Raw genomic sequence first — 15,489 nt, forward strand, 5'->3', positions numbered from 1 at the left:
AACCGCTAGCGCCGTCAGGACAAAGAGCTTGACCTAGAGGCGACAGCAGCGCCCATCAACAGCCCCGGACTCCGGTGTCACGGTTTAACTGTTCTTCATTAGTAGGGCCAGACAGAGTCTGCGGACTTTTTTTGCCATTTCTGCAGAGATTTTATTAAAATTCTGCAGATTTATGCGGAATTTTTTGTTATGAAGTATCATAACTAAAAACTTAATACATTAAATAAAAATAATATCTTTAATATATTTTAAAGCCATTTAAAGTGACAACTCTGTTATCAAACAAGTGAGCAGCAAATGAATCTCTCGTTTTGTTTAGTTTGATAACAGAGGTGTCTATGTAAGAATGCACAGATCTATAATAAAAGCAGTCCATGACTTTAGAAACTGCTTGTGCTCATTTAAGAGAAAATTAGCTGTTTAAAATAAAACATAAAGGACGGAGATGTTTACATTTTATTCAGTGTATTTGTCTTTTGTGTGTACAGAAGCTGATCTGGTGTCAGTTTATTGTACGGAGCGCCTCTGTCAGTCAGCGCTTATACATGCATTCACTGGTTCAGAGGTAGCATATGTAAGGCGACGATCGACGCACAGCTTTAATGTAAAGAAAGTGGGATAGAATAGTAAAATACAGGAGAATTTTGGCAAAAACGGGAGGGTTTACATGAGGGAAGTGGACAGGAAGTGTTTGTGGAGAAACAGTTTTGAGAGAGAACGCAAAACATTTTTTGCGAGGGAACATAACACTTTGCGAGAGAACGCAAAAACTTAAAAATTATATTTTCCTCCCACCCAGTTTTTTCTTTCACCCATTTTTTTTTCATCCAGCCAATTTTTTTCTACTCCACTACGTCCCTTCCGGGTCTCCGTATGAAGCCTATATGAAGCATGTCACAACTAATGAGCAGGGGTCCGTTCTTCGTACCTCGCTTAAATGATCTAAGATGATTTGGCAGATCCCGGATCTTTTAATCTTGATAACTGATCTCTCGCTAATTTGGTTCTTTAAACGAGTTCGCGAATCAGATTAGAATGTCTGGATGAACTGATCTGAGATCGCTGCGTGTGTTGTGAAGGACAGATCTATCGATCCTCGAAATCATGATCAGCAATGCAGCGATTGGCTGACGGCACAGCAGCGTAATGACATCATCTGATTAATATTCAATTATCCATGTGAGCAAAATTACATCAAATTAGCAGTAAACGGTGCGTTAAATATGACACGCAATAACCTTCCACATTTGTTGTGAGCTGCAGGCTTTACACTTTCATTTGTCAAGACAAGAGTATTCATCATGTATTTCAATGCAAATCAGTGTATTTAGTTCTACATTTAGAGAAGATTTTCTTTATTATAGTAGCCGTTTTTTAATCGGTGTAAAGAATAACTGGTTGTTTACAAAAGTTTTTTGATATTGGTAAAGGCGTCTGCAACTTTTGTGAAGCATCAAATCACCGTCATATTAACTATCAAAACATGTTCATGACTGCATAAATGTATTATTGCTTTAAAAAAGTCACATATTGTGCATTTCTATTATACACTACTTGTACTAAAGCGATCTAAAAAGTTCATATCAATAAGTTTTCTCTTTGCACCACCAGGTGGCAGTCTTTGTACTTTCATTTCAAGGGTGAAGATTGCATAAGGTTTATTAATATGTATAACTTAATTTATTTTATTAATGACTATAACTTTATATATATAGTTAAAAAAATATGTACCATTTTCCTAAGTGTATATAGCTACTACTGTAAGAAAATATCAGAATTCGGAACATACTTTCTGTATTATCTTTGCTTGAACTGAGCCGATCTAATCCTGTTTATATGAATTGAACCTGCTCCCAATCAGGTTTGACCTAGCAGAACTGTTGCTATGACAACAACTCTTGGATCAGCTTTGAAAAACGAAACGATCCTGGATCATGTCAAATCGTCAATATCCAAATCCAGCTAACCGAGTAATCCACGTACGAAGAACGGACCCCAGGTTCTTACCATTAAAACAAACAATGGTTGTTTGTGGCCGCTGGTTTTTCGCCTACTTGTTGTTCTTTGCTAAACCAGTCGGCTATGCTGTTGGTTCCATTTAAGGCTGTGGTAAACGGGATTTGATAATCCTGAAATTTGGTATTTGGATCACAGTGATCCAACCCAAAGTTCCTTTTAAAAACTGTCATAAAAGTAAGATAGATCAGTTAATCCTGGATAACAAAACATGGGATTTTCAAATCTGAATCAATGTGATCCAGATTACATTTTTTACATGATTAAATATTTCTTATTCAAGCAACTTTGGGCTGTGAATTTTTTCAATATGAACCCGCAGATTAGACATTTGAGTGAAACTCTTTCCACACGAGGAGCACTGGTGTGGTTTCTCCCCAGTGTGAACTTTCTGATGATCTTTCAGGCCTCCTGTCCGATTGAAACTCTTTCCACAGTGTGAACACTGATACGGTTTCTCTCCAGTGTGAATCCTCCGGTGTGCAGTTAAACTGCTCGATGTACTAAAGCTCTTCCCGCAGTCTGAACACACATAGGGTTTGACTCCAGTGTGAATCCTCTGATGAGCTTTCAAGCTTGCTAACTGAGTGAAACTCTTCCCGCATGAAGAGCACCGATAGGGCTTTTCTCCAGTGTGAATCCTCTGGTGAACTTTCAAGGAGTTTGAGTAAGTGAAGTTCTTTGCACAGTGTGAGCACTGATACAGTTTCTCTCCGGTGTGAATCCTCTGGTGCTCATTTAACATGTTCATTGTCGTATAACTTTTCCCACAGAAGCAGACGTAGGGCTTCACGGCAGCGTGCACATGAAGATGTTGTCTTAAGTATTTTTCTAATGTAAATGCTTTGCTGCACTGATCACAGCTGAATGGCTTTACCGCATTGTGAGAGAGCTGATGATCCTTTAGAGTCTTCCTATATATGAAACTCTTTCCACATTGAATGCACGTAAACGGTTTCTCTCCGCTGTGCGTCTTCGTGTGCATTTTCAATGTAGCGGCGTCATTGTAACTCTTTCCACATTGAGAGCATGCATACGGCCTTTCTCCGGTGTGAATCCTCATGTGTTTATCAAGCTGTCCTTTCTGAACAAAATCCTTGCCACACTGAGTGCATGTGAACAGGCCTTGCCCAGAGTGAAATCTTGTGTGTCTGTAAAGACTGTCTTTGCTTTTGTAACTCTTTCCGCACTCGGAGCAGATGAAAGATCCTTCGACTGCAGTTCTTCCAGCTTGTTTTGGTCTGGAAGTGTCTTCAGTCTGTGAACTGACTGCATTTTCATCCGCATCTGTGGAAAGATTAGGTTATTAAACCAGTGGTGTTTGCTTTTATTCAGTCTAAAATCTGTGTTAAAATTCTCACTTTTAAACTAACAAAATTACATAAAAAGGATCTATTTTAATATTTTAATTTAACAAATATATTATCTAAAGATTGTAACAGGTGGTTTTTGATCTTAGCGTGCTTTCACACCTGTGAATCGATTTAGTTGTTCTGAAACAGAGATTACAATTGTTACATTGTTGCTCTTTGCTCTTGGAGCGGTTCGCTTTCACACTGCAAAGCAAAAGAGCTAAAACAAGTCACGTGCGAGTAAACTCTCCTCATATTGGTCAGAGTGTCAGGGTTTATTTTGCAGCGTCCCGCTCAGCTGTCAGAAGAGGTGGTGGTTTGGTGGTGATTGACAGGGTGCGCGAGCGAGCGACGTGTCTGAGGAGAGATGCGGTGGGGAGGGGTGAGAAGGGTGCGCGACGATGCCTATTTGAGGACCGGGAGTTAGGCGCGAGATTTCCTGGGAGATAATCACTTGTTTGCGGGCATCCGGAGACTCGCGAAACTTCCCGCCATGCTCATAATTCTCTCTTCATATAGCCGTAAGCCTATTACATATCCATAAAACACTGTGATATAACCGCGCTCGGATTGGATCGCTTTCTCACTGCAATCGAACCGCTCCAGGGTTTGTTTCAATCGAGCCGAGACCACCTCATTCAAGCGATCTCGGAGCGATTACATTGGCGCGGAACAGAGCGCGATTGCCCTGTTTACATATGCCAAACGAACTGGGTAAACGAGACACGTTCCGAAACAAAAGTGTAGGTGTGAAAGCACCCTTAATGTTACTCAGTCATTAATAAGAAAGACTATAAACACAAACCTATTTGTTCCTCTGTCTCTTCCTCCTTTATTCTGCAGGGTTCTTCCTCAGTCTCCATCTTCACTATAGTATGTCAGCTGTTTCTCCTGCAGTAATTCCTCCAGTTTGCGACTTCTTCAGCTGTGGGAAGATGGGAATATCCTGATTTATCTGTTTAGCATAAATGGTTGTTTGTTTAAAAGACAGAACCCAATTGCAGACAATACCTGTGCCATAGATGGTCCTCCAAATTGGTTTCATTTCATCAGTGCAACTGCTTTGTATTATAACCAGGGTTTCTGCAGGTTTCCTCCAATCAAATTTAAGACTTTTTAGGACCCTTTTAAAACAAATATAAATGAAATTTTGGACTTATACAGGGCTAAATCCTAAGGATTTTATGTAATGCCTGGTTACTTCAGTAAATAGTTTTTGTATTAATGAAAGACTATAAAGGGATGTGTTGCTTTAGTTTTCTTTCCCTGATTTGGGGTTTAATTTAGAGAATTTGCTTTAAAAATGTCTCACAGCTGTATCTCTTTGCAATAAAAAGCCTAAATAATAATAATAATAATAAAAAATGAAATTCTGAGATGGTTTATAGGTGATTGGGTGTTGGCCAGATTGGGTAGCTTTACTTGAACATGGGTAAATTAAGACCCGTTTAAAATGATTTAATACCTACAACACAATATTTCAGTGAATTTAAGACTTTTTAAGGCATAAAATTTAGTTTTTTAAATTTAAGACCCCACCGACACCCTGCATAACATGTGAATTGAGCTCATTTAGCAGATAATTCTTACACTTTACATTCACTTTCAATCACCTAGAGCTGAATAAGCTCAAATGGTCATGTAGAAACCTGCCCAAATATTCAATTAAAATGTCAGTTTGTGGGTTCTGTATCGATGAATAAAGCAGAAAAGGAGGCAATACTTAAAAAATTAAATAAAAAGGTGATTAAAAAATGCTTGAATAGCATTAATTAAGATATTAGGCTAATATTTCTCCTACACAACCAGAAATTATAAAACAAACAAACATCTTCTAGAAATAATGCTTCAGTTTGACCAACCAGAAACACATTTTGTTCTACAAGAACTTTATCTTCTGTTAACTTCTCCTCTGTTTAATTCATTATATTTTTTTTGCCTGTCCAGTACTAGTGTTTATCGGTCTAGTGCAGTGGTTCTCAAACTTTATTTTATCAAGTACCACCTCAGAAAAAAATAGTCTCTCCAAGTACCACCAAAAATTAGCAGCATTGAAATACAGTACCATAGTAGGCCCAGTAAAGCAGCTACAACTCTGCACAGTTAAAAAAACGTGGCTGATTACCTCAGAAATATAGGCTATATGTCAATAACGGCATATTATATACATCATTTTTGATAAATTATTAAATGTGTGTAGCATGTACATAACATATTTCATTCCTCCGCGTACCACCAGAAGGAAGCCTGTGTACCACTAGTGGTACACGTACCACAGTTTGAGAACCACTGGTCTAGTGTATTTTTGACGGTCCGATTTAGAATCAGATTCAGAAAGCGCTTTATTGCCAGGTGTTCTCACATACGAGCAATTTGTTTTCGTGACAGAGCTTCTACAGTGCAGCAGAATCACAAAGACAGGACAAAAAACATAATAAATATATTTTTAAAATAAAAGAAAGTAGTAAATGCGAATATACAAATTATTATTAGTAGTTACAACGTCAAAATCTACAATAACTGGATGTTTTCATCAGCAATAATCACTTGTTTGACACTAATTGAAAAAAAACTGCGTTTTAAATATCTCCTAATAAATAATAATAATAATGTGAATGTACTTACAGTGAGATAAAAACAGCATAGGGAGGGCATAACCAACAACTGTTTCGCTTCTAATGTTTATGTTCTTGCGCTCTTCTTCTTCTGGTAGACTCGGATGCTTATCGCTGTGTCCAGCGCTCGAGCGCCACCACAGGCGGAAACTGATACATAGTAAATTATAATATATACATATTTTTTCTGAAACACAAATTCTCTCCATAAATGTTTCAGAAACAAACGTTAGTCGATTGCAGCTTGACTTTTTAAAGATTTGTGCAAGTTTGTGCAAGTTAGGCTACAGCTCTTCCCCAGAGCTGTAGCCTGTGCCACCCCTCCTCTTTGTACACATTAACAATCACCCCCCCTCCCTCACTCCCTACCTTTCTGATGTTCTGCTGCTAATGCACAAAGACACTTTATGGATATTCATGTTTGCACTCATTTGCCATAATGTAAATACTGTGACTATTACATTTAGTATATTTTTATCTTACATCTTATATTTTTAGTATAATGTCTATTGTTGGTTTTTATGTGACTTATTACATTTAGTATACTTTATCTTGCCTCTTATATTTTAGTATTATGTCTATTGTTTGTTTTTCTCTCTTTTTATGTTGCTGCTGGTCTCTGTGAGTTACCAAACAAATTTCGTTGTACAACTACAATGACAATAAAGTTCTTTACTTTACTTTACTTATTCAGATGACCTATAATCGACTTAAACATGTTAATTGTTCTTAAAGGTCAATAGTATCACACATTACACTCACTTTCTATTATCTAATGCTTTCTATTATCTATGTCTTTCAAAACATTTACAAACCTGGTCAATCAATGTATCTTTACAGTCTATGGAAGGTACACAGACCATCTGCACTGAAGTACAATGGAGCCAAATGCGGCTGAAATGAAAGTAAACAGCGACATCTAGAGGAACATCAGACTTACTGCCAAACTATTGCAGACTTTATACTGAAACGCAGTTATTCTGATTATTTCGCAAACCTTAAATGTTACGATGATGAAATAAATATATGTTTCTAATTTAGTGTTTAACAAAAAGTTCAAATATTTTTTAAAGGAATCAAAAACTTGCTTTGTTATACAGTACTGAATATTGTTGATTACATTGTTAAAATATTTATTAAAATCATTCAATAAAGTCATTACTTTTCAATTCAATTCAATTCACCTTTATTTGTATAGCACTTTTATAATGTAGATTGTGTCAAAGCAGCTTCACATAGAAGATCATAGTGAATTGAAACCGTGTCAGTTCAGTTTTCAGTGTTTAAGTTCAGTTCAGTTCAGCTCAGTTCAGTGTGATTTAATAATCACTACCAAGAGTCCAAACACTGAAGAGCAAATCCATTGATGCGGAGCTCTACAGATCCCGAACCATGCAAGCCAGTGGCAACAGCGGCGAGGAAGAAACTTCACCAATTGACGAAAGTGAAGAATTAAAAAACCTGGAGGGAAACCAGGCTCAGTTTGACATGGCCATTTCCCCTATAGACGAGGCCGTATCCTGAGCAGCTGCTGTGGTGGTCATGGGGGAGTGGAGAGCATGAGACTGATACCTGTGACACTCCAGGGACAGACGAGTCTTCACTGAGGCCAGCTTCCAGCCTCCGGCACTGAGACTGCAGCTCTGCACAAGACGTTTGGCCAGCGGAGATATTAAAATGGTCGTGCCGAACTGAGTCTGGTTTCTCTCAAGGTTTTTTCCTTCACTTTCACCAATCAGTGAAGTTTTTTCCTCTCCACTGTCGCCACTGGCTTGCATGGTTTGGGATCGGTAGAGCTGCGCATCGATGGATTTGCTCTCCAGTGTTTAGGCCCTCAGTAGTGATTATTAAACCACACTGAACTGAACTGAAACACTAAAAACTGAACTCTGTTCCAATTTACTATGATGTGAAGCTGCTTTGACACAATCTACACTGTAAAAGAGCTATACAAATAAAGCTGAACTGAACTGAACTGATTGCTCCATTCAACTGTATGCAAAACCTTAAAGAGCAAAAAGGATTTGGGATAAACATATAACAATTAGGTATCCACTTATACAAATCATAAAACTATATATAGATTAATAATTTATAGTCATTAATAATTGTAGGAATGGAAAAAAATATCTTTTAAATCATTTTTTGTCTCTGCCAAGTTTTTCGTGGACCCCTTTGCCACGTGGACCACAGTTTGAAAACCCCTGAATTAGGTTAACTAGGCAGATCAGGGTAATTTATTGTATAATGATAATGGTTTGTTCTGTAGACTATCAGAAAACAAAACTAGCTTAAAGGGCCATGAAACCCCCTCGTTTCAGCAGGGTGTTTTCACAACTCTACTTTGGAAAAAGTCAGGAAAGTGGGCGTGTCCAGCTCTGTTTAGGGGGGAGTGTCGGAGGAGCAAAAGAGGGAGGGTCTGTAAAAATTTGCATAAACATGGGAGTGTCGATTTGGGCACGCGCTGATTTTCAGAGTCAAAACACACACACACACACACAAGGGAGAAAGTGACTGTGTTTACTCGGACATCAAATTATTTGACAAATTATTAAATGGTGGACTTTAGCTGCAGTTTGGCTCTTTCATTCAGGAATTTCATTCATTCCCCTTGTGACAAACAAAATTTGAGGAACTGCTGTAAGCGTGTATTTTTCATGCAATGTTTGATACCGCACGGCGTATGAGAGAAAAAAAACCTCAGCATTTCCCGGAAACTTAGATGCACACGGCAGGTAGCGTCCGAAAGCCGTGTGTGTTATTCCTGTCACAAAATGCGGTGAAAATCCTACACGACAGTAATAGCTTTGTTGCGGTGCTAACATGTTTACACTCAGTGTAATAGTTCGATATGAACTAACTTTGCCATCTGAATAAACAAAGAGCACTGATCGCTCACTTACCAAATCTGTAGAGACAGAATTTCACCAGATGGGAAAAGCTCTCGGGTAAGCAATGTTCCTTAGACACACGTGAGTCCAGCTGCGCTTTCATAGAGAGAAAATTAAAACAAAACCTTCACTGCAGCAAATTATAAAAGCAACACTGCACGCTTGTTTTGCCAACACAACGTGGCGTCTCTCTGCCGTCTAAACATTGTAACATTAATAAAGTTGCACAATAGAGCGCACTGATTGGTTTGAACCAAGTCTTACTCCTGAAATAGTGCAGCACACTCATACCCGTAATACGGTGCTCTCAGGTACAGACAGCCAGTCTGCACGCTGGAATACACGCTATTATGTCATGACCGTGACGCAGCTTCAAAAGTTCGTTTCAAACCGGAAGTACGAATTTGCTTGAAATAACGCAAAAACAACCTATTTACACTTTTTAGTGAAATATAGGTGTCCTAATAGTGTTTTTAGCAGTGTGAGACACATATCTGACTGTCAACAGCTCAAAACATGTGTTTTGGTGTTTCGTGACCCTAATCATTTTGACCTTAAAATGTTTATTTAAGGGTGATGCAGTGGTGCAGTAGGTAGTGCTGTCACCTCACAACAAGAAGATCGCTGGGTTGCTGGTTCGAGTTGGCTTAGTTGGCATTTCTGTGTGGAGTTTGCATGTTCTCCCTGCTGTTCTCCGTGCTCTGGTTTCCCCCACAGTCCAAAGACATGCGGTACAGGTGAATTGGGTAGGCTAAATTGTCCGTAGTGTATGAGTGTGTGTGGATGTTTCCCAGAGATGGGTTGTGGCTGGAAGGGCATCCGCTGCGTAAAAACTTGCAGGACAAGTTGGCAGTTCATTCCGCTGTGGCGACCCTGAATTAATAAAGGGACTAAGCCGACAAGAAAATGAATGAATTAATGTTTATTTAAAAAATTAATAACTGCTTTTATTCTAGCCGAAACAAAACAAATAAGACTTTCTCCAGAAGAAAAAATATTATCAGACACACAATGAAAATTTCCTTGCTCTGTTAAACATCATTTGGGAAATATTAAAAAAAGAAAAGAAAATTTAAAAGGGGGTTAATAATTCTGGCTTCAACTGTATATATAATGTAAATATGTAAACAGCCCCTTTATTATCTGAAACGTAGTTAATAAAAGTAATTTAATCCAGTTCAGAGTCAAGACTCGAGTCATGAAAATCAAGTCGAGTCTTTTTCTGAATATTCGTTAACTCCTTACCGCGGCTTTTCCTCAGTATGACGTCTCTCATGACGTTTTAACGATTTTGAAGAAGCGAAACTCTTTCCACAGTGTGAGCATGCATACGGCCTCTCCCCAGTGTGATTCCTCTGGTGTATTTTTAACTTTTCCATTTTTTTATAGCTTTTCCCACAGAAACACATGTGAGGCTTTACGGCAGCGTGAACTTGAAGGTGTTGTTTTAAGTATGCTGCTGATATGAATGTTTTACCGCACTGATCACAGCTGAACGGCTTCTCTCCAGAGTGAGAGAGCAGGTGAATCTTTAAACTGTTTTTGTGTGCGAAACTCTTTTCACATTCAGTGCACTTATACGGCCTTTCTCCAGTGTGAATCCTCATGTGCACATTCAGATTGGCTTTATCTGTGAAACTCTTTCCACATTGAGTGCAGGTGTACGGTTTCTCTCCGGTGTGAATCCTCATGTGCACTGTCAGATTTCCTTTATCTATGAAACTCCTCCCACATTGAGTGCAGGTGTGTGGTCTTATCCCCGTGTGAAGTCTCATGTGTAACTTCAGCTTTCTTTTATCTGTGAAACTCTTGTTACACTGAGTGCATGTGAAAGGTCTTTCTCCGGTGTGAGTCCTCATGTGTACGATCAGATCTCCTTTCACAGTGAAATCCTTTCCGCAGTGAGTGCACGTGTACATTCCTCTGGTGTGAGTCCTCATGTGTGTGTTGAAACTGATTTTATGTTTGTAGGTCTTCCCGCACTCAGAGCACCTGAAAGCTCCTATGGCTGCAGTTTTTCCAGCTTGTTTATGTCTGAAAGTTTGTGCATTTCCATCGTCTTCTGTGAAAAGATTAGGTTTTTCTTTTTAATAATGTTATTAATACATATTATTTCTAGTTAAAGGTGCGTTATGTACGTTTTTACTCTTTTAAATCATAGAAATACCATAATATGTTTGCAAATGTGCATGCAAAGTGAACATGTTGATCTGAAAAACAATGCTTAAGTCAGATATTCTGCTTTGAAAATGTGGCGTTACGAGCCAGAATGTCTTTGTTTTGGTCTCTATAACCAGCCCACTGCCAGCTCAGACAATTATAATTCAGCACTCCGGGTTTCCTTGGTGGAAAACCCAATGATTTTATTTAAAGAGCCCATATTATACATGAAATAGGGTCATATTTTGGTTGTAAGGGTCTCCAACAACAGTCTAATATGCATGCATGGTCAAAAAACACTTTCATGGTTTTAAATTCTGCATTTATTTTTACTTAATTATCCCAGCGACTCCCATATGAATTGTCCAGTGATTCATTTGTTCCCAAACCCCTCCTTGATGCGAAACTAATCTGCGCTGATTGGACCAATGACAGTCTGTCAATGGTTGACACTGACTGTCTTCAGTGAGAGACAGAGTGAAATGCCCAGCAGCTAATCAACAAAATAGAAGTAGTCGGAGTGTATACGCGCTCGATAGTGTAAGGCTGCATACATACATACTAGGGATGTAACGGTATTGTAAATACCGTCACACCGCAATATTAATTTTTTCCGATATTACCGTAGTCGCATGACTCGGTAAAACTATAGGTCTTCTGAGAAAATTTGCTCAGGCGAATGAAGCGAATGGGAGGTAGCGAAAACTACAATTCCCATCAGCCCAGGGTTGGCCATCATCCCTTGCGGTCTGTTGTCGCTACAGATCCAGTAATGCGGAAATGGAGTGTGCTGCTAGAAGCGGGGATCAAAAAGAGCTGGAAAACCCTAAAGCGGGTGTTGTCGCCGCGCGTGTACTGAATAGCGGTGTTGTCGTGCGAGTTCTTATCAGCTGTGTTGTCGCGCGCGTACTGTAAAGCGGGGACGGAGGGTATGTCGCATCGCGGGGGCACTTTTAATCATTTTGGAAGGGAACTTTCTATCCAAGACTAAAAAGGGCATGTGCACTGCACAGGTTGAGCCCTGTGTGTGCACGTGCCTGCAAGTTGGGGAATACGACTAATAATCAGTCATGGGGATTGCAGAAACACAGCACACTGTTCAGATTGATGCAGACATGAGATCTCTATCTCACTCATGGTTTGTCTTCTCAAGTGGGGGAAAGACAATGCACAACGTTACCCACTGCTGTCAACCTGGGCCAAGTCATATCTCTCTCTCCCAGAAACCTCAGTCCCAAATGAGAGGGGTTTTTCTGTTGCAGGGGACATTGTAAATACCCAGAGATACCAGCTTTTACCAGATTATATTTATATGATAATTTTCCTTTAAACCCATCTCTATCTAAGTGAGTGAGTGATTAAATGTTGAATGTGATGAGTTTTCAACAATACTAAATTGAAACTTTATTTTTTTACATGCTTTAATATTTTTTTGTTATTAAAATTGAAGTTCCTGTTTCAAAGCTTACAGATAGATGGCTAATTTGTATGTCATTGACACTTTTGGCACTTTTTTGGAGTATTTTCATAAGTTTTGTTTTTTCCTGTAAATGATTCAATAAATACCGTACCGTGACATTCATACCGAGGTATTACCGTACCGTGAAATTCTGATACCGTTACATCCCTAATACATACATACATACACACATACATACATATATATATATATATATATATATATATATATATTGTTAATAACTTTGACATGGTGTCTTTGTTATTGCATCTTTTCTACAATATGTTTATATTGTGTGTGTATATACTTTCTCTCTCTCTCTCTCTCTCTCTCTCTTCTCTATTATATGTATATTTGATATTTTTGGTATTTATGGTATGAAGTGTTCAGTGTGAAACCAGAAGTCTTTTATTTTGAATTAATTACCATTACGGATATAAACAGACACGGAAAGATCGCACATGATCATGGCGTCCCAGCTGTGCGGTCTGCTACGGACTAAAGGTTTAGCTTCTGGTTTGATTGGAGAACAAGGTACTGACACTTTGTTTAATATGTTTGTTTGTTTGTTTGTATTGAGTTTGTATATTGAGTTTAAGTGATGTCTGTTTGTTTGTATATGGTTTTCATATTTGCTTACATTTGGTTTCATTTTCTCTTTGTATACAAGCTCTTACGGTGTTTGCCGTACGGTGCAAGGTGTACGGTGTTTTCCGTACGGTGCAAGGTGTACGGTGTTTGGCCTATGGTATAAGGTGTTTGATGTTGACGACGGCGTCAGTAAAGTGAATGCTGCACTGAAATAAATCATGGGAAAACACCAGTGAAAGAGTCAATCCTTTATTGAAACAGCGAGCTACATGTATGTATATATATTTTCCAAATTATTTTTAACAGAGTAATAATATGTTTTCTTCTGGAGAAAGTCTTGTTTGTTTTATTTCGGCTAGAATAAAAGCAGATATTAATTTTTTTTAAACATTTTTGGGACAAAATTATTAGCCCATTTAAGCTATTTTTTTTTCAATAGTCTACAGAACAAACCATCTTTATACAATAATTTGCGTACCGGTAATTACCTAACCTGCCTAGTTAACCTAATTAACCTAGTTAAGCCTTTAAATGTCACTTTAAGCTGTATAGAAGTGTCTTGAAGAATATCTAGTCTAATATTATTTACTGCCATCACGGCAAAGATAAAATAAATCAGTTATTAGAGATGAGTTATTAAAACTATTATGATTAGAAATGTTTTGAAAAAATTCTGCTCTCCATTAAACAGAAATTGGGGGGGGGGGAAAATAAACAGGCGCACTAATAATTCAGGGGGCTAATAATTCTGAATTCAACTGTAGAGCTTTCATCTTAATGTTTCTCATCAGTCATTAAAGAGAATGAAATAAAACTCAAACCTATTGGTTCCTCAGTCTCTTCCTCTTTTATTCTGCAGGGTTCTTCCTTAATCTCCATCTTCACTATAGTATGTCAGCTGTTTCTCCTGCTGTAATTCCACCTGTTTGCTTCTTCAGCTGTGGGAAGATGGTGATATTCTTCAGCATTTAAACTCATATATAGCTGTGGGAGAGGCTTCATTAGAACATACGTCACATTCACATTTACACTGCAGGAAATTACTGTTAACCTGCGTATTATAATGGGAAAGTTTCACATACATAAACAAGAATCTGCCAAGATTTTTGTATTGATTTTATCTCTTTATTTCTTCTGAAAAAAATGTTGAAATGCAAAAAAAAAAAAAATCTGAGTTAGAATAAAAAAAAAAAACATAAATACAGTGAATAAAAAGTATTTAATTCCCCAAAAAAATGGACTGATGGTTGATTTCTGTGAGTTGGTCATTAAAAGAATCTGCCATTTATTTGGTTCTCGGATTTTTTTCTTTATTAAAAAACCCTTTACCTATTTACAAACCCAGTCATTGTCCTCAGCCCAATTAAACCTACAGCTTTAATAGTTTTTTTAACCTTCCTTCAGAGGATGCAGCCTCTGAAATGAGACACAGCAAGCGTCAAGGCTTTCTGCTTGTTTTTGTAAGAGGGGGATAAAGTCAGGCCCTCACATTTTTATAAGTGAAAATATACGTTTCTAGTAGAATGTCCCTTAATTTTCTATAACTTTTGGCTTTTGTATAGTACTTTGAAGTGTTTTTTAACGGTCTGGTCGACTAGTACAGACCAAAACATGACAACTGATCGTTTTTAGCGGCATTAATCCCCTGTGTTTTGAACTCACTAAAATAAAGTGACTCTATTAGGTGTAGGTATTCTCTTATAAGTAATATACAATCAATATACTTACAGTGTGATAAATACAGCAGATTTAGAGCATCACAAACGGCTGTGTTGACATTTTTCGCGCTTCCTTCTTCTTCTCGTAGACTCGGATGGCCAGCATTGTTTCTGGTGCTACAGCGCCACCATTGGCGAAACCGGTAAAGCTTAGAAGGGATACAGCTGCGTATACTTGCATCAAAACAGCATGATGCTGAGGCACTGTATTTAATATTTTTACATTACAGTGAAGGTTGGTATAATGGTAGACATTAGTAAAATACAATTTAATTGGTAATTTAACTAATTACCATTTATTTAATTAATTGTTTTTACATTACTGTGATAGTTGAATTAAGGGTAGACGTTATTCATTCATTTTACTTCAGCTTAGTCCCTTATTTCTTAGGGGATGCCACAGTGAAATGGACCACCAACTATTCTGGCATATGCGCTTCCAGCTGCAACCCTGTGTTGGCTAGAAAACACACATATACACACACTCGTGCACAACAGCCAATTTAGTTAATCCAATTCACCTATAGCGCATGTGTTTGGACTGTGTGGGGAAATCCGAGCACCCGGAGGAAACCCACACCTACACGGGGAGAACATGCAAACTCCACACAGAAATGCCAACTGGCCCAGCCGGGGCTCAAACCAGCGACCTTCCTGCTGTGAGGCCACGGTGCTAACCACTGAGTC

General features: G+C 38.3%; 2 protein-coding genes and 2 long non-coding RNA genes across 8 annotated transcripts in view; 2 read left to right on the forward strand and 2 right to left on the reverse strand.

Moving 5' to 3' along the window:
- Positions 1-15,489, forward strand: part of LOC147838686 (uncharacterized) — a 1,589,207-nt gene that overhangs the window by 707,367 nt on the left and 866,351 nt on the right. The window lies entirely within an intron of this gene.
- LOC147838694 (uncharacterized) overlaps positions 1-15,489 on the forward strand; it is a 200,245-nt gene that overhangs the window by 89,311 nt on the left and 95,445 nt on the right. The window lies entirely within an intron of this gene.
- Positions 1-15,489, reverse strand: part of cert1b (ceramide transporter 1b) — a 355,936-nt gene that overhangs the window by 13,062 nt on the left and 327,385 nt on the right. The window lies entirely within an intron of this gene.
- zgc:113343 lies at positions 442-14,899 on the reverse strand. Of its 4 annotated transcripts, none has more exons than XM_087299660.1 (4): positions 14,813-14,899; positions 13,906-14,022; positions 10,280-10,936; positions 449-3,141 (listed from the first exon to the last, which is right to left on the reverse strand). In XM_087299660.1, the coding sequence occupies exons 2-4, from the start codon at positions 13,961-13,963 to the stop codon at positions 2,291-2,293; spliced, it is 1,566 nt and encodes a 521-aa protein (XP_087155786.1). In that variant the 5' UTR covers positions 13,964-14,022; positions 14,813-14,899; the 3' UTR covers positions 449-2,290.

Source organism: Danio rerio, chromosome 21 (genome assembly GCF_052040795.2).
Source record: "Danio rerio strain M-AB ecotype USA chromosome 21, GRCz13ab, whole genome shotgun sequence".
NCBI classification, from domain to species: Eukaryota; Metazoa; Chordata; class Actinopteri; order Cypriniformes; family Danionidae; genus Danio; species Danio rerio.

Excerpts from the sequence above, each read along its gene's own strand:
- zgc:113343 (XM_087299660.1), bottom strand. The coding sequence starts at position 13,963 with ATGGAGATTAAGGAAGAACCCTGCAGAATAAAAGAGGAAGAGACTGAG. Across the intron at positions 10,937-13,905 it reads AGAGACTGAGGAACCAATAG|AAGACGATGGAAATGCACAA; the intron begins GTTTGAGTTTTA and ends ATCTTTTCACAG. Across the intron at positions 3,142-10,279 it reads TGCCGTAAAGCCTCACATGT|GCCTGTTCACATGCACTCAG; the intron begins GTTTCTGTGGGA and ends ACTCTGGGCAAG.